The sequence below is a fragment of the Marmota marmota genome, unplaced genomic scaffold (genome assembly GCF_001458135.2).
Source record: "Marmota marmota marmota unplaced genomic scaffold, marMar, whole genome shotgun sequence".
In the NCBI taxonomy this organism is placed as follows: Eukaryota; Metazoa; Chordata; class Mammalia; order Rodentia; family Sciuridae; genus Marmota; species Marmota marmota.
In genome coordinates this window covers 9222562-9244245 of record NW_026000205.1, presented here as the reverse complement: position 1 = coordinate 9244245, position 21684 = coordinate 9222562, and the positions used below count along the sequence as shown (strand labels likewise).

The window sequence follows — 21684 nt, the reverse complement described above, 5'->3', positions numbered from 1 at the left end:
CTCGGCCTGGCATGCATGCGGCCCGGGTTCAGATCCTCAGCAACCATAATACAAACAAAGATGATTGTGTCCTCCCAAAAAAACTTAAAAAAATAAAAATATTAAAAAAATTCTCTACTCCAAAAAAAAAAAATTTAAAAAAAAAAAAAAAAAAGTAAGTAATGCTCTTCATTTCAGTTCTTTTCCTTTTTCCTCCAGTATTGGAGATTGAACCTGGGGGCATTCTACCACTGAGCTACATCCTTGACCCTTTTTGCATTTGATTTTGAAGACAACCTTACTAAGTTGCTGAGGCACACCTCAAACTTTTGATTCCCCCCCCCCCCCGCCAGCCTTCTGAGTTCCTGGGATGATGGGTGCATCTATATGCCTGCTCATTTTTTAATCTGAATTTGCCACGGTACTTTAATTTAAAAAAAAATTTAAGAAAGATGACAAATCATAGAAATCATCATAAATACCAAAATATTTCTGGCTTTTATAAAAGCTTTTTGGAGAGCAATGAAAGAAAAAGTTCATTGGTGTTATTTGTGGTGAAGTGAAGACTGTATGTGTTTTATGACGGAACACTGCCTCCTTTTAAGCAAATACACAGACTAAAACAAAATTGCTTTCCATGACCTCATTTCTCTCAAGCCTACAGAATAAAGGTTTATGCCACGCAAGTTTAAAAGCAATTTAGTAGCCAGGCATAGGGGTACTCTCCTATGGCCCTAGCTATTTGGGAGGCTGAGGCAGGAGGGGCAGGGGTTGTGGCTCAGTGGTAGAGTGCTTGCCTAGCATGTGTGCACTGGGTTCGATCCTCAGCACCACATAACAAATAAACAAGTAAATAAATACATTGTGTCCATCTACAACTAAAAAATATATTAAAAAGTAAAAAGAGACTCCTCATTTTGAGACACTTCCTTTCATACTCACAGAAAGGAGTCTTTCCCTAAATGGGAGCTTGAAGCCAGGGCCTCACAAATGCTGGGCATGCACTCTACCACTAAGCTACAGCCCCAGCCCTCTTGAGTTTTCTCTTAATACAGATGTTTCTGTCTTCCTCTGGGACATCAGGGAAGTCCTTTCTTCTCTCCTCCTCGCCCAAGCAAACCTGAAAACAAGGCTGCTTTTTGGATCTGGGAAGTTGGTGTGCAGCACTTTAGAACAGATTGAGCAGGTGCTAGCGCATCCAAAGAACGTTTTGCAGTCCCGCGGGGTGCTGGGTAGCCCTGAGGTAAGAGGTGTCTCTGAGGCAGACCCTGATGCTGGGGGAGCCTCTGTTCCATTGCTCGATCCCCTTGGCGAGAACAGCACTAGAATTATTCAGCTAACGTCATTATTCCGACTGCAGGTGGCTCCCAGTGACCTGCTGCATGTCAGCCTGGTTTCCCAGGTGGTGTGCTGGCAAACACAAACATCTGGTGTGCTCCACGGTGGGTTTTCTTCTTGGACGTGTTACTTAGTGTCTAGGTTTCCTGTATCACCCCTGTGCCTTGTTAGCTCTGTCAGCATGCCCGTGGCCCGTGGTACACCTGCAGATCTGAACCTATAACATGAGGGCTACATTCTGGGCAGTGCAATTCACTCATCCTTAGGTAGATCTTTTTTGTCACCCCCTCCCCTTTTTTTTTTTATTTTTATAATTGTTCATTGACACAGTGCCTCACATGTGCAAGGCAAGCGCTCCACCACTGAGCCACAGCACCAGCCCCTGTTTTTCCTCTTTATATACTCTAGGCTTTTGTTTCCCAGCACCTAGCATGTAGCCGCCACCCTTGCTTATTTAAAGCCACCAATTCTACCATTATGCCATGGTCTTGTGGTGTCTGGTGGTTCCCTCCTGGTTGCCTTGAGCTTTATCGGCCCCTCCCTCTGGACTTTGGTCTTTGCTTAGAGATTTAATTCATGTTCTATGGGATTCATCCATTTAAGGCAAACAATTCCTCCCTCAAGTTTTTTTTATTAGAAAGTGTGACTGACATAAAGCAGAGTGATTGCCAGGGTGCTCAGTGTGGCAGGGCCTTTGGTAGGCTGTGGCTGCTACTGGCCGCTCCCTGCATAGGTGATGTTTTCAGTTTGGGACCGTAGCAGAATCCGGTGTTGCCTCTGGGGTTTGACGGGTGTGAGTTGGGCTGCTTCCCCTGGGCCTTGTTAATCCTCTGTTGAGTGACCTTTGGGCACATCGTCGAAAATACCTGCTGCAGGTAGAAACCAGATGGTTCTGGTTCTGGTTGACTGGGTCCTGTTATGTTGCCCATGCTGGCCTCAAAATCTTTGGCTTCTGCCTCCCAAATAGCTGAGGCTACAGAGGCACGCCACTGCACCGGGTCCCCTGTTTTTGTTTTTAATTTACATACCATAAAGTCACTCATTTAAGTATACATTCCAAAGATTTTTACATTTTACAGATTCATGCAGCTATCACCACAGTCCAATTTTAGAATATTTCCATCATCCCCCAAAGATCCCTGTGTCCATTTGCAGTCACTGCCCAGTCCACCCCCAGCACCAGAGAATCACTAGTCCACTTCCTGTCCCAGTCAGTTTGCCTTTTCTGGACATACTGTGTGATTTCATTCCATGAAACGTCCAGATAAGGAGCGTTTTGACAGATTTAATGGATGGTTGCTTTTAGACGATAACTTCCTGCTTGGGAACATGCCTTTTCTGCAAATTAGTTACCTGGGACTTCCTGGCTTGTGTGGGAGCTCCTGGGGAAGGGAGTGTGCTTTTTGCACAGTAGCAGCCTTCTTCACGGAGAGATTGGTATTTCGAGAAACATCTGGTTTCATGCCTATCAGGGAGTATTTTAGAGACACAGCAGTCCTGTATGCTTTCAGAGGTTAAATAAGCCAGTTGGTGAAATAAGCCAGGCAAACGTGGAAACAACTAGAGAGGGGTAAAATGACCCACCTTGGCCTGGTTAGGTGGCACAGCATCCACAAGGGTCCTGGAGTCTGTGTTTGCCACCCTGGATGCTTGCATGGAGACCTGGTTATCAAGCACCCTTGTGCGGACCCTATGCAGATCAGTATTAGTGGGGACTGGAGTGCAGGGAGGTGTGGAATCCAATGATCAAGTTATTTTTGGTGGTTTCCTTTCCTGGGAGTCATCCAGAGAAAGGTGATTCTTCTAGGCTAGTTTTTTTCTCCCTTTCTGAGAGGCCAACCTCTAGCCTTTTATATGCAAATAATCTGGTTGGAGTTTTATAACATTGTTTTTTATTTCCCTTTGATTAGAGCAGGGCCAGATTTTGGGACTCCTTGAAACCCGGGTCTATCTCCTTGTGCTCAAATGGAAACAATGGTGGTGTGGCCTACATTGCCAATGAGAGAACTAGAGTTAGGAAGGTTGTTTCTAAGGCTTTTGTGATTTGAGTGGCCTGTCTGGTTTGGGAGAGGACAGAAAAAGTTAGGGAAGGTGCCCCTGGGGGTGCTGTACTCACCAGCAGCACATCTCCTTCCTAGCCTCACTTCGCCAGCTCTGATCTCTCAGGGCTAAGCTTCCCTTGGCCTGGTTAGGTGGCACAGCATCCACAAGGGTCCTGGAATCTGTGTTTGCCTTTGCAGGTCATTTTTTATATTGGTTGTGTATGTCTTGATAAGGGGGGCCAGGGGCAGAAGCAGTACACAGCTGAACCACAGCCGGGTGGGTAGATGGCTCCTTCTGGATGACATGGTTCTTCCTGTACAAGGAAGGACTCGCCAAGCAGGCCTGAAGGCAGCTCAGGCTTTAGAAACAGCTCACAGAAGGACTGGCTGGATCTTAAGGCTCTGGTGCTCTTGGAGATAGGAAGATCGTGGGCCTCCTCCTACAGGAATGTGCATGTCCTTTGAAGCCATATTGCCCTGTCACAGCAGCGGGGTTCTGCTTTGTGTTTCAGACTTTTGCCGAGTTGCGAAGGTGGTGGGGCGATGCCGGGCCTCCATCCCCAGATGGTGGTACAATGTCACTGAAGGGTCTTGCCAGCCATTCGTGTATGGTGGCTGTGAAGGTAATGACAACAATTACCAGAGCAAGGAGGAGTGTCTTGAGAAATGTGCTGGTGTTACAGGTGAGACCTTGGTAGTATGGGAAATTTTACTGTTTAAAAATAGTTTATTGGATGTGGACACTCTCTGCTGTATGCTGCTGCTTCACTGCAGAACCTTCCAGAGATTTAAAAAGCAGAACAAACTAGCTCAGGGTGCTGCAGCCTCACAGTTGTTCACAGGTCTCACCTCCTCTTCCTGAAAGGGAGAACAGACCTCTTCTGATTGAAGGTGCCCGCCTGCACAGTCCTAGAGGATGGAACTTTCAACTTGCTCACAGGCTGCCCTCCGTTCCCTGGGCCTTTGGGTTATTTTTAGCTCTTGGACAAATGACACAAAAGTTCATACAGCCAAATTATGAGTTAACACTGGAATGTGGGTCATGGGATCAAGATAATGTTGATCCTGACAGCCTAATAGTTAAATAAAAACCTAACATACTGCCAGCAGGCCCTGGCCACCCGCAGCCTGGCAGGACTCCTTGAGAGCTAATGGCAGGGAGGTGTTGGCATCCTGGGACCTGATCCTTCCCAGGTGTTCCAGAGCCCGCAGATGGGGCTTTCCAGACACTCTTTTTTTGGGGGGTGGGGGGTACTAGGCATGGAATTTGGCACTCAACCACTGAGCCACACCCCCAGCCCCGTTTTGTATTGTATTTAGAGACAGGGTTTCACTGAGTTCCTTAGCGCCTTGCTTTTGCTGACACTGGCTTTGAAGTCGTGATCTTCCTGTCTCAACCTCCCAAGCTGCTGGGTTTACAGACATGGGCCACCGTGACTGGCCAGTCTTTTTTTTTTTTTTTTGTGGATACAATATCTTTATTTTATTTTTATGTGGTGCTGAGGATCAAACCCAGTGCCTCATGCATGCTAGGTAAGTGTTCTACCTCTGAGCCACAGCCCCAGCCCTGGCCAGACAGTCTTATAAGTACTATCTTAATGTTAGTATATGACTTCATGCAGGTTTTTTTTTTTTTAGTTGTATGTGGAAGGAGGATTGAACTCAGGGGCACTCAACCACTGAGCCACATCCCCAGACCTATTTTGTATTTTATTTAGTGACAGTGTCTCACTGAGCTGCTTAGGACCTCACTGTTGCTGAGGCTGGCTTTGAACTCTTGATCCTCCTGCCTCAGCCTCCCAAGCCTCTGGGATTACAGGTGTGTGCCACCAAGCCAGGCTCATGCAGCTGACTTGGCTTTGAGGCTGGGACTCTTCAGTGTGGACCCTGTGTTGTCTTCTCAGCACCTACTGTCAGCCCCTGAGCCTGTCCTGCCTGTCCTTGTCTGGTGCTCACAGCTTTCTGTTTGTCACCCACTGGCTATAATCCCTCTTTGCTTTGAGCTATGCATTCAGAGATCAGATAAGCTTATTTAAGTTTGTAAAGAGAGGACAAAAGTGGCCTTGGCTGTGACCTCAGGTCTAAAGCAGTGCAGGAGCACACAACCCAGCAGTGCACCCCTTGAGGGGCAGTTTGCCTTTCTCTCAGCAATAGTCTGGAGAGCTGAGGAGGCAGAGTGTGAGCTGAGATCAGACAGATCAGTCCCTCATCTCTGGGGGTAACTGGAACTTCCCAAGATGGCAACTGAGGGAAATGTCATTTATTTTTCCATCATCAGCAATGATGCCATGTGGGGAAATTTACCGCTGTGCTCTCCCCATCTTCTCAGGAGGAGGATTGAGGTGTTGGGGACACACAGGGGACCAATGGATGTAAGAAGAAACGTTGCTACTTGGGGCAAGGGTTGTGTTTTGCTGGGAGAAGGCAGGTTTGCTGACTTCTTGGAGCTGGGCCAGGGCCTGGCACCAGCTGCAGGGACCTAGAAAGTTCATGTGTGGCACCAGCTGTGACTCTCGGGTTCTCTCACAGCAGCCTGAGAAGAGCTGGAAACTGCCAGAGCCACAGTCCTGGGAGTTCTTGCCAGCGTGTCCGCTCTCCTAGGTAGGCAAGCTCTGGGGAGCCAGATAAGAATGTTTATTAATTTATAATGAGAACTAGAACGCCTAGGGGACAACACTCATGTCCCTCTGCCCACGCTTGAGTCCACGCAGACAAGCCTCTCAGCCAGATTGCTGGGAGGTTGCTTGGTGGGGAGAGAGGCAGAACAGGGGAGCTGTTTTGTGAGGTAATTGTCCAGCGGCATCCGGATAGGTAGGCCAGCCCTGATCCTCTCCAAGGTCACTCCCAGACCAGCCAGCCTCTTCACCCACCCCCTTAACTTGTGTGGGGGGTGGTGGGAATAAAAGGTACTTCACATAAAACTGGCCATTTGAACCTTATTTTCTTTTTTAGGCAGTATTAGGGTTTGAACCAAGGGCCTTGCACAGTTAAGCGTATACCACTGAGCCATGTCCTCACCCTTTTCTTTATTTTTTCTTGAGACAGGGTCTTGCCAACTTGCCTCTGTTGGCCTTGAACTTGTGATCCTTCAGCCTTAGCCTTTTTTAAAATATTTTTTAACTGTAGGTAGACAAAATATATTTATTTTTATGTGGTGCTGAGGATCAAACCTAGTGCCTCACACATGCTAGGCAAGTGCTCCTCTGCTGAGCCCCAGCTCCAGCCCAGCCTTAGCCTTTTGAGTAGCTGGAATTACAGGAGTGTGCCACACACCTAGCACTGCTTTAAGTTTACACCGTTGTAGGCCTCTTAACCTTTTAATTTTTTTTTTTTTTTTTTTTTTGAAACAAGGTCTCCCTAAGTTGCCCAGGCTGGGCTCTCTGTCTGGCCTCTCTGCTTTTTAAAGTCACTCAGCATGTCTTTGCTTTGACTTCCTTAAAGTTGAATTCTCAGAGCCAGCCTGGGTTCTTCATGTCAAAATCAATCATGCGACTGAACACACCATCCACAGAAGAAATGAGCCAGGCACACGCCTATAACCCTAGCACCTCCAGAGGCTGAGGCAGGAGGATCGGGAGTTCAAAGTCAGCCTCAGCAACTTCGCGATACCTTGTCTCAAAAGATAAAAAGAGCTGGTGATGTGATTCAGTGGTCAAGAGCCCTTGATTCCATCCCCAGAACCAAAAAAGAAGAGATAGGAGCACCTGAGGGCACCAGGACCACCCACACCTGCTGGCCTTTCTTCCCACACAGTGGGGAGGTGCACTGTCTTCTGCATTGTTTATTTGTTCCCTTGCAGAAAATTCCATTTATGATCTGGACTCCAGTAGGAATGGAGGAGCTTCTTCTGTCCCAAGTGGTAAGTTCTTAAAAGGACCCCGAAGGGAATGAGGGCCACCTGGATGGCAATTGAGAAAGGACATTGTAATTTCGGAGTTGTAGAGGGCTTCCACCTCCTGGTCCTGTTGGCTCAGAATCGGTAAACATGGCTCTGCCAGGGCAGCCGGCTTTGGGCTGCGACATTCTGCCACTGGGGAGCTATCCTGTCCTGCGCACAGGAGGGTTAAGGGTTCAGGGTTCTGTGGTGCTTCCTGGCTGCCCAGAGGAGGCTCAGGTCCCTGCCTGTGGGCCTCGCCCCGCTATGCTGTCTCCTCCCCCACCCCAGCTTTCTCGCCTGTTCTCCCTCCTCTGCTCTCTGTTGTGTTGCTGTCTCCCGGGCTCCATCCTTTGCCGGGCTCCATCCTTTGCCGCCCGCCCGCCTCTTGGCCTGCTGCAGTCCTGATCTCGAGCTTGGCGTTAGCTTGCTTTGTAGTGCTCACAGCAGCCGCCCCACTCCTCCTTTATACTTAAGGACTCTGCAGCAGGAGCCTGGGTGAGTGGTACCTGCACTAGCAAAGGCACCTCAGGGGCCAATCCCCAGGCAGTGGGCTGGGGGCGGGGCAGAGAGACCTGCCATGCATGGAGGGAGGGACTGTGCCCCATCCGTTCAAGGAAGAAATCCCGGGGTGCCCACACACTAATTGTAGTCTGGACCTTGCCTCTGACTCACACAAGTGCCACACTTGTGCCACATGAGAATGTTTTAGTTAGGTGGCTGTGAGAGGTCGCCTGGCTTGCAGCATGCCAGGGTTAGCTAGAGTCGCTTTCCGGTTGTGCTAGGCCAGGAGTCCTGTACCTGTTCCGGCACTTCTCTGCCTGGATGCACTGTTCACTCCCTTGGCTGGCCTCTCAAGCTCATCCAGAACCTGGTCCCGCCATGGTAACTTAGGTTTCCATCCTGTTTCAGAAAAATTTCCCCAGGAGAATGAAATTTCTAGTTGCATCAGAAAGTAGGAACAACACTGTCCTGATGGCACCGGAAATGGTGTCTGGGTCAGTTTCCATAGTGATCTCTAGGTGGTGGGATTGTTCATTGACACTGTCCTGTGCTTTGACTAGGAGGTGCTGTGGTCCACACCCTTTCTTAAAGGTGACACTTATGTCTCTGCTCTCTTAGTGGGCCCTTATAGACTTAGTCCCCACTAGGACATGTGTCTTGTGTCCATCCCAGCTTCCCTGACAAAGATGTTTGTGTTTCAGTTCCCAGAAGGCAGGATTCTGATGACCTCTCTGATGATGTTTTCAACTATGAAGGTATAACTTTCTAAAGAAAAATTATGCATGATTTCTTGCTAAGGGGCAATTAAATCATCTACTGAGGGAGGGCCAGGGATGGGGTCCAGTGGTAGAGAACTTGCCTAGCCTGCATGAGGCCCTGGGTTCCACCCCTAGCACTGCAAAAAAAAAAGAAAGAAAGAAAAGTAAAAGAATTGCAACTGGGCGCAGTGACGCACACCTGTAATCTCAGGCTCGGGAGGCTGAGGCAAGAGGATTGCGAGTTCAGAGCCAGCCTAAACAACAGCGAGGTGCTTAGCAACTCAGTGAGACCCTGTCTCTAAAAATACAAAACAGGGCTGGGGATGTAGCCCAGTGGTTGAGTCCCCCTGAGTTCAATCTCCAGTACCAAAAGAAAAAAAAAAAGAAAGAAAGAAAGTAGAACAGAGCTTTTTTGGCCTTTCTGGGCAGTGGCATTGTGGACTAGGATGGGAGGTGACAGTCCTCAGCAAGTGCTCCACGCTAGCATTGAAAGGATGTGCCAGGGGAGAAGATTTACTGGAAAGGGAGTGGAGTGGAGTTCTAGAATTTACCTTCTGCTCTGCCTCCCACCTGCTGTGGGACTGTGGGTGAGTTGCTGCAGCTCCACCTCACAGTTCCTAGGTATGCAGTGAGGGTCCAGGACAGATCTGGTGGAATCTGAGTCAGTATTCGGAAGGTGCTGGGAACAGTCCCTGGCACCTTTCCCGTAGTGTCATCTGTACGGGAACCCAGTCTTGGCTGTGAAGAAGCTATGTGAGGATGTAGGGCAGAGCGGCAGCTGGGAGAGTGGCCCTGTCTGTAACTCACCCAGGTCCTTTACTCTGAGAGAGCTCTCCACCGGAATTTCTCCACCTGGTCTGCTGAGGCACCTTCTAGCTCTTCCCCTTCTCTGGGGTCCTGCTGACTGGTGCTGCTGTGACGCTCCTGCTCTTGCCTACAGAATACTGCGCTGCCAAGGCCGTCACAGGGCCCTGCCGGGCAGCCTTCCTACGCTGGTACTATGATGCTGAGAAGAACTCCTGTGACAACTTCATCTACGGAGGGTGCCGGGGCAATAAGAACAGCTATCTCTCCAAGGAGGCCTGCATGCAGCGCTGCTTTGGTGCGTCCGCCTGACCCAAGTCCAAGACAGAGTTAGGTGGTTGGCCCTCCCCAAGGACTCGAGTCCCTTTCTCCTTCCCTCAGAAGAGAGCTGTGGGAAGGCTGTTCTTTGGATCCCACCAGATGGCAAGGCCTCAGCCCCACAGTTAGAAGTCCCTCAGAAAAAGCTCCCTGCGAGGACCCCAAGGCTGAGAGGAGCCTGAGGGGCAGCCTGGGTTGGTGGCCACTCCATGAGCTGGGAAGGGCTGTGAGCTGACCTCTCAAGAGTTGTGTGTTCTCTTCCAGGAAAGGAGATGTACCCTGTTCTGCCCCTTGCGACAAAAGGTTAGTGACCTCTTGCTGTCCTCCAGCTGCCTACAGCCTTCCTTCCTCCGCTGAGCTCCATCTGCTCAGCTGCAGTTTCTTTAGGCTCGTGTTGTCTTGCCCACGTTATCTTTTCACTCTAAACATCTTTTTGGTGGAAAGCTCTTGTCTTTACATGAGACTGGAACATGTGGTGGCCATTCGTCCCAGCGCACTTTGTACACAGATAGGCTGGTGTGAGTCAATAATTCCAGAGGCCATCCCTGCCCAGGCAGCCGGGGGGGGTGGGGTAGGACAAGTCTCCACCACGAGGCCTGGGGGCTCTGCCACCTGAGGCTGACCTGAGGGTTGAAGAGAGCTCTACTGTTGTAGGGTATAAACAGTTGGTCAGGGTTTCCAGAGAGGAGAGCTGCATGAGTGACAGGCCAGTTCCACTGTCCCCCAGCAGTCTGGCCTTTCGTGGAGGCTCAGCATCCTCTCACTTTTGTTTCTGAGCCCGAGTTGTGAATCTTGGCGCAGATGACTTGCCACACTGGTTTGGCCTCTTTCTTGACCTGTTTACCAGCCAAGGAGCCAAGACCTGGCCTGCAAGTCTGCCTGGTTCTAGAAACTGGAACCTGGTTTCCCGGGTGTGGGGGTGGGAAGCTGCCCAGGCCTTAAGAGTTGGTCGGGGGGTTGAGGTGGACGGGAATGCTCCAAAGCCAGAGTCTGAAGTTCTTTAGCCAGTGGAGGAGGGGAAGTCAAGTGGCCGCACAGGAAGTCACACACCTTAGACAGAGCCCTGCCCAGAAAGAAAGCATCCTCACTAAGCAGTGGGATGAACAATCGATCCATTGTTACATCTACCCAGCAATTAGGAGCACCTGGGTCCCTTCCAGCGCCTGCTCCAGATGTACCCTTAGCTCCATCCTGGCGTCACTCCACCAGCAGACTTTTTGGGCACCTGCAGGGTCACATTTTTCTCTGCTGGCCAGGAGTATGTGTGGACTTGGAACCTTTGGGGTTTTATGTTACACACTACAGGTAAGAGTTTTGCACCCCTGGTGTGCATCTGTTGCCTGAGGATCCCATACAGTTTGCCCCAACTGGTGGCTGGGGATTTGGAGTAGAAGTGGTGTTTTTCAAAAAGGAGGAGCACAAAGAGCCACCGTGTGCACATGGCACGGCACCTCCTTTTTTCAGGGGCTCTCCTTGGTTGACCTCCCTGCAGGCTGTCTCCCTAGTTCCAATTCTGCAAGCCCTTCTGGGTTGTGAGAAGTTCTGTTCCTTGTCCTGCTCACTCAAGGCTATCATGTGTCCCTGGGGAGCCGCCTGCTTCCTCTCTGCCTCCTTGCCTCACTGGTCTCCTATCTTGTCCCCAGCGGTGGTCCTGGCAGGTCTGTTTGTGATGGTCCTGATCCTCCTCCTGGGAGCCTCTGTGGTCTGCCTGATCCGGATAGCACGCAAGAAGCAGGAGCGTGCTCTCCGCACTGTCTGGAGCTCGTCAGATGACAAGGAGCAGCTGGTGAAGAACACATATGTTCTGTGAAGGCCTTGTCGCCAGGAGAACGGGGGAAAGGATGGGAGAATGTGTGCTTTTTTTAAAACTAGAGTGATTGATTATATCTGTGAGATCATTAGGGCTTCGGTCTGTCTGTTGCTTGGACGCTGAAGCGCTGCTTCTCCACCCCACCGCATCCCACGGTGGTGACTTCTTTCTGTGCCCCAGGTGTAGTTTTCTATGCTCATGTTGAACTCCACTGCCTCCTTGCCCACCACGAAAGCAATGTTTTAATAGTTTCCTTGGTTTGTTTGATTCATGGTTGTTGTTGTTGTTGTTGTTTTTAAGTAGAAACAAAAGGGTGTTTTTTTTTTTAAGAAATTAGGATTCTGAAAGGAAGAAAACAAAACATGTAAGTTTAATAAAAAAGGGTCTTCCCTTTTAAAGTGAATTTGAGCATGTGCTTTATATCTTAATTGATCTACAAATTTATACTCCACCAAAATTATATTAAGACTCGATGTGAGATATCCCATTCCAGATACTGACCCTTTAAGTATCATCTTTCAGATCTTTTTGAATATAACCCACAGCGTGAAATAAATTTTACATTACTAAGTGCCTGTGAAGTTTCATCAGACAACCTTCAGCCTTACCATCTGTGGACAATTCTGATACTGACCCCAGGCACATCAGTGCACCCCTGTAATCCCAGTGGCTCTGGAGTCCAAGGCGGGAGGATCATGAAGTCAAGGCCAGCCTTGGCAACATAACAAGAACCAGAGTTACTTGGTGTCTAAGTTTGTCTCCTCAGTTCTGCAGTCTCTCCTATAGGAGGGGAGGGAGCAGCTTTTCCTTCTGGAACTCTTCTTTCTAGGCTCCCACATGCCCCTGTGTTGACACAGAACAGAGTCCTGCTCTGCTGAGTTGGGTCTCCAGCCAGGCTCAGTCCTGCTGCCTCCCTGTGACTTTCCCTTCTGGACTGGAAGCCCCCTTCTTCTCTTCTCTTTCCAAACAAGGTAGTCCTCAAGGTCAGGCGGGCATTCTGTGCCCCCGCCCCCCCGCATGGGGATGGGCGCCTGGCCCTCATTCCTGGGTGCACAGTGCGGCATGACACTTTGAGATGTTGCTCTGGACTCTTGCAACAAAAGGACTTGGCGTCCTTCCCTTGGCCCTTCCTAGAAATCCCTTAAAGCCTTAAAACCAATTCCAAAAGCAAGTTGGGCAGACACCTCATGGGCTCCTTCCTGGCCCCTTTGCCACGGTGGATGTTGCTGGTGGACTCCGGCCTTCTCCCCACTGGGCCTGGCAGCCTTAGCTGCCCATCCAGGCATCCATGCCAGTTGGCTCCGAGCTGGTGAGCAGTGAGACCTGCTTGCGGCATCCCCAGCACGTGGAGAGCCCAGAGCTCCTGGAGAGCTGGGTATGGGAAGAGATTTGGCCAGGGGTTCTCCAGCTCCCTGTGTTGTTGGAAGAGCCACCTGAGCACACAGAAGCAGGTCTCCCTGGCCAGCAGGGGATCCTCCCTCAGGCTGCCCTGGCTGCTGCTTCTCACAGGATACCAGGGGGTCTGGCCATGGTGGGCACTGGCCTGGTCACAGGGCTGCTGTTGCAGGTTGCTCAGGGGACTCCCACATGCCCTCAGGACACTTGGAGCATAACTGTCATGCTTTCAACTTTCTGCACCATTTCCTGGCTGATAATGGTGCTTTTTTGTTGCAAAGGCTGCCCAAGGTGGCCAATAGCTACAGCATTCAGTGAACATTTCATACTCTCTGTCATCCCAGGCTGCTGGCATCACTGAGAGATAGGATGGGCTCTTAAAATATCAACCAAGCCAGGCTATGGTGGTCCACGTTTGTAATCCCAACAATCCCAGGGAGAAGATGCAAATTCAAGGCCAACCTCAGCAATTTAGTGAGGCCCTGAGCAACTTAGTAAGACCTTGTCTCAGTAAAAAATATAAAGTACAGGGGATGTGGCTCAGAGATAAAGCACTCTGAGAGTTCAATCCCCAGTACTGTCCCCCCAAAATCAACTAGGTCTGTGTTCCCAGTGACTAGGGAGACTAAGGCAGGATGATCCTAAGTTCAAGACCAGCCTGGGTTCAATTCCCAGTACTCAGGAGGAGGTGACGGCAAGGGCTGGGAATGCAGCTGAGTGGTAGAGAGGTTCCCTGGGGATTGAATTCAAGCACAAGACCCTGGTTCAATCCCCAACACCTCTACGAACAAATCAGATTTCTCACTCTTCCTCCTCCTTCTGCACACACTTAACTAAAGCAGAGAGTGTGGCTGTTCCCAGAAAGGGTTTCACCCAGGTCATTTGGGTGAGGATCAGGATAAAAGGATTGAGGTTATATAGAATTTTTTGTTTGGGTTTGGGGTATTGGAAATTGAACTCAGGGGAATATTACCACTGAGCCACATCCCCAGCCTTTTTTAAATTTTATTTTGAGATAGAGTCTCACTAAATTGCTGAGGCTGGTCTCGAACTTGTGATCCTCCTGCCTCTGCCTCCCAAGTCACTGGGATTACAGGCATGTGCATCACGCCTGGCTAGAGTACTTTTAAAATCTGGGATTCTACCCCTATCGTTCCTGAGTGTGATAAGTCTTTCTTTTCCCTAATATCAAGCCTTGACTCGAAGGGTATCTGATCAGCTCAGGTCAGCCTTGAAGACAATGACCACTCAGGTGAGTGTCCTGTTTGCCAAGACCCCCACGTGGGCCAAAATGGGAGCTATAATGAGGTTCGCCAACAATGGCAGCTTCTGAATGTGGGACCCACCCCCACCAGGTGGTTTCTAAAAGCATGTACTGGCACAGCCTTGTTCGACTTTTTTAAATTTTTTATTTATTTTTATATCTTGGATTGAACCCAGGGGCGCTTAACAACACTGAGCCACATTGCCAGCCGCTTTCGTTTTTTATTTAGAGATGGTCTAGGTTGCTTAGGGCTTAAGTTGCTGAGCCTCCCAAGCTGCTGGGATAACAGATGTGTTCCACCACACCCAGCTACCTTGTTCCAATTTTGTTTATGCAAAGTCATGTTTCTGACCCCTGAGGAGTCCTGGGCAATGGCATTCACAGGGCACCTGAGACCATCTCAGTATCATTACCCAAGTTTCCAAGTCAAGTTTAACAATTCCAGAGCCAAAGGACCCTGTGCCCCTCCCTGCAGGTTTTGTATATGTGCTTGGGGGCTGGGCCACAGAATGTCTCTCTGCTGGGAAAGACGGTTGCCTTTTGGCCCTGTGGTGACACTAAAGATCTATAGGTATGTCTAAACTCCCTTGCGTGGGGTCTACATTAGCATTAGGCAAATCCAACCTATGAAATAAGACCTGGACCCTCCCCAGGCTGCTGGGTGGCATGCTCCAGGCTTAGTATGCCACATGGTGGTCTCCTGCTGCTGCCCGGGTTCCTGTTTATAAGTAGCTGTGGGAGACAAAGCAAACAAATTTGGTCCCAGCCTCTGGTGGTCAGATTCATCAGTGACCAATATCATGGCACATTCTTGAGATTTCACCAGAAGCCAATGTGCTGTAGGATTGAGGAGCAGATTCTTAGGAGAAACAGCCTTCTCACAGCATCTCTGCTCCTGCAGGTCTTGGGTGGGCGAGAATGTGTAACCCTAGCCAGCGCAGTGGTGCATGACTGTGATCCTAGCAGCTTGGGACAAAAGAATCATGAGTTCAAAGCCAGTCTAATAAAATATGAAAAAGGGCTGGGGATATGGCTCAGTAGTTGAGTACCCCTGGGTTCGATTCACAGTACAAAAAAAAAAGTGTTACTCTGACCGTTCTTTACCCAGGATTGGGTTTGTAGCACTGTTTGAAACACTAACAGGCCAGCATGTTAGTTGATAAGTAATAAAACCCATCCCAGAGCTGACAGCTGGGTGGAGGCCAAGCTTGGACCTCCCCAGCTGGATTGGCAGTCCCTTGGCACTTTCCAAAGAAGGGCCGTCCAGATTCTCTGATTATTGGTAAGTATCCAAGGACCTAAGGGGCAGACCAGATGGGTTGCAGGCAAAGGCCAGTGCAGCATTTTCTGAGAAAGGAAACCGAGTCTCTGCAGACGGTGTGCGTCAGGTCACGAATTCGCTAGGATGTGGTTGATTTCAAAGAAAACATTCCCGGATATGGATCCTGATGTTTATGGACCGGGCAGTCCACTCTCGTAAACTCCAGGAAAGACCAGACCCAGCTGGCTTCAGATGCTCTTGCAGTCAGCTGCGGCTGGCCCCAGATGCACAGGCCAACGAGGCCAAGAGGCCTGCCCTTCCCCAGCCCACACCTGGCTTCCCTGTTCTCCAGGTCGAATCCAGAAATCTCTTCCTAAATTGCAGCAATAAAGGAAAAGCCTCAGAACTGTAGTGACCCTTTGAGGATGTCTGCTTCCTTCAGGTGACACGTTTTTTAGAAAGGATGCTGACCCAAGGAGTCAGTATCTGTTTCAGTTTGGATCTGGACTGTCCCCCAAAGGCCCGGTCCCCATCTGGTGATGCTACTGAGAGGTGATGGGAACTTCAGAAGGCAGGGCCTGGTGGTGGTAATAGGTCCCTGGGAGCATGGCCTTGAAGGAGGTATTGTGTCACCAGCTCTGTCCTTGTGATGGAGCTCTGTCTTCTGGCCATCACTAGGTGAGCAGCTTTGCTCCACCACGTGCTCCGCACCATGGCGGCCAGCATCACCACAGGCCCAGGGACGAGGGAGCCAAGAGACCATGAGCTGAAACTGAGCCAAAGTAAACCTTTCCTCCTGTACATGGGTTTTCTCAGGCATTTGGTCACAGTGATGAGAAGCTGACGACACAATATTGCTGCAGTCCCGTCGGGATGCAGGCCCCTTTTTCCTGCAGAGAGAGCCTCTGCTCCAGGGCATTTTATGTGGAAATGATAGGGAATGAGCAGGGGAGGGCAGGCCCGTCAGATGCCATGGCTCGGCCAACAAGGGAGTTCTATACCTGAGATGAGCAGAGGCCAAGGCCAGACGGGCCTGGGACAGACAAGCTACTGTCCCTGGCTTGTTAGCCATGGCAGACGACAACTGAGTGGTGAGGAGCTGGCACTTTCCAAACAGCAGAAGGCTGGCTGGCTTTTTTTGTCTTTGGACCTCACACCTGTTTCTCATCCACCTCCCCAGCTGGCCACCATTTGTAAACCTGAAGTCGGCAGAGCAAGGGAGAAAGGGGCACTCACTGCCACTAACGCTACCAACAGGGAGTGACAACAGAGATGGGATCCCACATCCATTTCTCCTTTATTTCAGTAACAGAAGCCCCCAGGTTTTTCCTGGGCACAGCTGCCCAGCTAGGAATGATATTTCCCAGCCTCCCTTGCAGTTAGATGTAACCATCTGTCTAAGTCCTGGCCAATGGGTTGTGAGCACGTGGGTACATCTGCCTTCCTGGTCATCAGGATTGAACCAAGTGTGCTCCACCACTGAGCTGCATCCCCGGCTTTTTAAATTTTTGAGTCAGTCTCCCTAACTTGCCAAGCCTGGCCTAGAACTTGCAAACCCCATGCCTCAGCCTCCTGAGTAGGTGAAATAGCGCCCAGGGCCTTGAACATGATAGGGGAGAGAGAGCTCTACCATGGAGCCACGCCCCTAAGCCCTAGGTCAGGTCGTGCTCCCCACCTGCCCTTTTTCTTCCCAAGAACCCAGTGGTAGAAGCCCGCTGCCATGGGCAATAATAAAGGGAAGGAGCCCGGGTCCCTGGACGATCTCCTGGAGCACCAGCTCTGATTCCCCTCGACTCAGACTTTCCTGTGAAAGAAAATGGCACCATCTTTGGGGCTGGGGATGTGGCTCAAGCGGTAGCGCGCTCTCCTGGCATGCGTGCGGCCCGCGTTCGAGCCTCAGCACCACATACAAACAAAGATGTTGTGTCCGCCGAAAACTAAAAAATAAATATTAAAAAAAAAAATTCTCTCTCTTTAAAAAAAAAAAAAGAAGAGCTCTAAGGGAAAAGCAGGGGATTAGATTTAAAAAAAAAAAAAAAAAGAAAATGGCACCATCTTGCTAAGCCTCCATCTTTTAGGTCTCTGTAAAAGATTCCAGACTCAGGTCCTAACCATAATCCAACAGTGAATGAGAGGCGGACAGGGCCACGTTCCCCCTGTGCCCATTCACCCGCCTTGAAACGAGCAGGGAGCTTCATCTTGGGAAGGGCTCCGTCGCTGGGTCACAGCTCACTAGCGGTGTCTGGGGCAAGAAGCTGCACTGCTTTCAGGCTCATCGCCTCAGATAAACCTGAGGATCCTATTGCCAATTTCATGATCAATAATAAGGTTTTGGGAAATAATTATAAAGACTAACCTTTATTGGGCTTCCATCGACCTGTGCCAGGCAGACTGTGCAAAACTTGTGAGACCAGAAAAGAGAAGTCGGGGGCTGCTTACCACCGAGCAGTAAGGGGCGGAGCAAGGACGCCCCATCAGCGACTGACCTCAGGACCCAAACTGGCCGGTCTGTGCTGGCTCTAACCTGCCATTAGCACGCTCCCTGGCCTCAGGTAACCTCACTGATTCACCAAATGATGGTGAGCAGCGAGGCTGAGTCACACAGATCCGGTGACAGCACCGCAGACCAGGTCCCCACCCTCATGGAATTCATGCTCCACCAGGAGAAACACACACTCTCATATCCTGCCCTCAGCTGTGGGCAAAGCCACACTCACTCAGCGGGAGAAAGACCCATTTACAATCCCCACTCCACCCTGCCTCCTCTCCTCACCTCACCGCTTCATCTCCACCCTCTGCCTTCTGTTCTCCACTCTGACCTCCTTGCAATGCCTTGGACACACAGGCACATTCCCACCTCAGGGCCTTTGCACTTATGATTCCTCCGCCTAGAGCACTCTTCCTCCATATCTTTAGTTTTTTTTTTTTTTTTTTAATATTTATTTTGTAGTTGTATTTGGACATAAAAAAAGATAAATAAAATAAAGGTATTAAGAGAGAGAGGGAGAGAATTTTTTTTTAAATATTTATTTATTTTTAGTTATCGGCGGACACAACATCTTTGTTTGTATGTGGTGCTGAGGATCGAACCCGGGCCGCACGCATGACAGGCGAGCGCGCTACCACTTGAGCCACATCCCCAGCCCCGGGAGAGAATTTTTTTTAACTAAGAGTTATGAGACCAGCCTGGGCAACAGCAGCAGGACCCTTTCTCTAAATAAAACAAAACAGCTGGGCTCGTGGCTCACACCTGTAATCCCAGCAGTTTGGGAAGCTGAGGCAGGAAGATCGCCAGTTCAAAGCCAGCTTCAGCAACTTAGCAAGACCCTGTCTCTAAATAAAAAATAAATAAAAAGGGCTGGGGATGTGGCTCAGTGGTAAAGTGCCCTTGGGTTCAATGAAATTAAAAACAAAATATACAGTGACGCTTTCCCTGGTGACTTTAAATCCAACCCTTCCCCATCATACCAAATAATTATTACTCTTTCCTCTTGTATTTGTCTTTTGTTTTTTTAGATATATTTCTTAGTTGTAGTTGGACACAGTACCTTTATTTATTTTTATGTGGTGCTGAGGTTGGAACGCAGGGCCTCACACATACTAGGTGAGTGCTCTACCATTGAGCCCAGCCCCTTGGGGCTTTTGTTTGTTTGTTTGAGACAAGGTCTCCATGTTGACCAGGCTGGCCTCAAACTCCTGGGCTCAAGTGATCCTCCTGCCCCTCAAGTAGCTGGGACCCAGGGCTCATGGGCCTGCCCTCAGCTGCATTTTCTTATTCTGTTTTTGGTACTCGGGGGCCACTGAGCTGCACTCCCAACCCTTTTTAATTTTGAGATAGGATCTTGCTAATTGCCAAGGTGGCCTTAAACTTGCAATCTTCTTGCCTCAGCTTCCGGAGCAGCTGGGATAACAGGCATGTGCCACTGTGACTGGCCTTTTTTTTTTTTTTTTTAATTTTATATACGAATGCTTTTATTGAGGTATAAGTTACATAAAACTCACCCAATTCAAATGTATAATTCAGTGGGGTTTTTTGGTACCAGAGATTGAAACCAGGGGTGCTTAACCATTGAGTCACATCCCCAGCCTTTTTTGAGACAGGGTCTCACTAAGTTGCTTAGGGACTCACTTAGTTACTGAGGGTGACCTCAAACTTGCAATCCCCCTATCTCAGCCTCCAGAGTCACTGGGATTACAGGTGTGCACTACCATGCCTGGTTCAATTCAGTGATTTTTAATAAATTTACCAAGTGGTGCAACTGTCACTATGTATCAGTTTTTAGAATATTTCCACAATATGGCTGGATTTGGTGGTGCACACCTGCAATCCCAGCCACTCTGGAGGCTTAGGCAGGAGGATGGCAAGTTTGAGGCCAGCCCTGGCAACTTAGTGAGACTTTCAACAACTTAACAAGACCCTGTCTCAAAATAGCATGAAATGAAATAAAGGACTGGAAATTGGGCTGGGAGGTAAAGCACTCCTAGGATTCAATTCCCAGTACCCCCCCCACCCCACGAAAAAAGAGAACATTTTCACTTTTCTATATGGTCTCACTATATTGCCTAGGCTGGACTCAAATTTCTGAACTCAAAGGATCCTCCTACCTCAGCCTCCCAAGTGGCTGGAACTGTAGGTGTCATTACCATACTCTGTGCTATTTAGAACATTTTAATTACCTCCTGTGCATTTATAGTTAATCCCCAGTCCCCCCTCATCAGCCCTCTAGCAACCACTAACTACTGTCTCTGTAACTGCCTTCCCTGAACATTTCACATAAATGACATCAGGCATTAGAGTCTTGCATCAGGCCGCTTTTCCACAGCATTGTGTGCTTGAGGTTCATCCGTGATGCAGGGTGTCAGGGGCTTGTTCCTTATCATTGCTGCATATTATTCCACTGATAGGCATGCCACATTTTGTCCATCCATTCACCAAATGACAGACATTTTTTCAGGTTTTTCCTTAACATACTATGTACATTTTACTCTGCTTTCCTCAGTACAATTGTCAATTCCATGAGGCTGATTTTGTTCACTTCTGAACCCCTAGCCCTTGAACTGTACTAGATACCAAAGGTGCTCAATTAAATATATGCCAAAGGAATAAAGAATGAAGATAACCTCAGATGGTGGTAAGCAGGGGCTATGCCAGGCAGGAGAAAGGGATGGAATGACAGAGACAGGGCAGGCACCTCTGAGGACATTTAGAGCAGATATCTGAGGGTACAGCCACTTTTCCTGCCTAGAATCTCCCTTTGTGCAGTCAGGACACCCACTGTCACAGAGGCTAAGCCCCCATTCCTCTCCCAGTCTGACTCAAGCCTGGTTCAGGGGTAAAAAGGCTGGGCTCAGCTGAACACCCCTTCAGTTTAGAGTCCCCAGGGTGAGTCAGAAAGCCAAGCTGAGCTTTGACTTCAGCCACTCTGCCAGAGCCTGAACCCCTGTTCACCCTGCATCTTACTGTTACTCCCTCGGCCTTCCTATCTGAAAATAAGTAGTAACAGGGCCTGCTGTCTGGGCTGGATGCTGTTCAAGCTCAGTCTCCATCGTGATGGTATTTGGAAGTGGGACTCTAGGGAGGTTGTGAGATCAGAAGGGTGGAGCTCACAGGAATGGGATTAGTGTCCTTAGATCTGCCTCCCCAATCCCAGGGGCACTGAGGAGGCAGAAAGAAGGCAGCTGTTCACAAGCCAGGAAGTGGCCCTTAGACACCATCTCTGCTGTACCTTGGTCTTTATTTAACTCCCAGGGTCCGGGGACTGAGAGATGCACTGTCGTGTAAGCAGCTGGATCTGTGGTGTATTTGTTATAGCAGCCCAAGCTAGGACACCTGCCTTTATTCAAAACAAAACCAAAGGCACCACATCATATCCTCCATGTGCATTATTCCATCTGTGCCAGGCTCCAGTCTAGGAAACCAACCCACCCAGATCTCATAGCCCCAGCGGCAGCTGTCACTCACAGGCCGGGAGTGAAACAACTTTCTGGAAGTCTCTCTGCTGCTGACACAGCTGGGCCTGGAATGCACAGGTCCCATCCAGCCTGGGCGCCTCACCCCAGCCAGTTTCTCTCCAGGCGGGAGAGGGGCTGTGAGCTTCAGTTAAATAGTGAAGACCCTGGCGGCCTGCATGGGCATCCCTCCAGGGCAGCCATCTGACCTTTTGAGGGGAAGCTCACAACAGCTCTCCATCCTCTCCCCAGAAACCTGCAACTCCCCGACACCCCTGACCCCAGCCCATCCACCGGTGGCCTCGATCAGGAACAGGCAATCAACTGTCCGCCTCCCCCTTTCCTATGGAGGAAAGTGTGGGTGGGGCCAGGGAGGGGCGGTGAGTCA

At 49.7% G+C, this 21684-nt stretch overlaps 1 protein-coding gene across 2 annotated transcripts in view; it reads left to right on the top strand.

Annotated features, from left to right (window-relative positions):
• Spint2 (serine peptidase inhibitor, Kunitz type 2) overlaps positions 1-11830 on the top strand; it is a 28089-nt gene extending 16259 nt beyond the window's left edge. The window contains exons 2-7 of one of the 2 annotated variants that reach the window (XM_015496904.2): positions 3872-4042; positions 7159-7218; positions 8439-8492; positions 9436-9597; positions 9882-9920; positions 11261-11830. In XM_015496904.2, coding sequence (XP_015352390.1) covers positions 3872-4042; positions 7159-7218; positions 8439-8492; positions 9436-9597; positions 9882-9920; positions 11261-11427 — 653 coding nt within the window. In that variant the 3' untranslated portion in view covers positions 11428-11830. Of the gene's footprint in view, positions 1-3871; positions 4043-7158; positions 7219-8438; positions 8493-9435; positions 9598-9881; positions 9921-10756; positions 11232-11260 lie in introns of those variants that run through there. The other variant, XM_048790945.1, reaches the window with a different exon arrangement.
• Positions 11831-21684: the final 9854 nt, after the last annotated feature.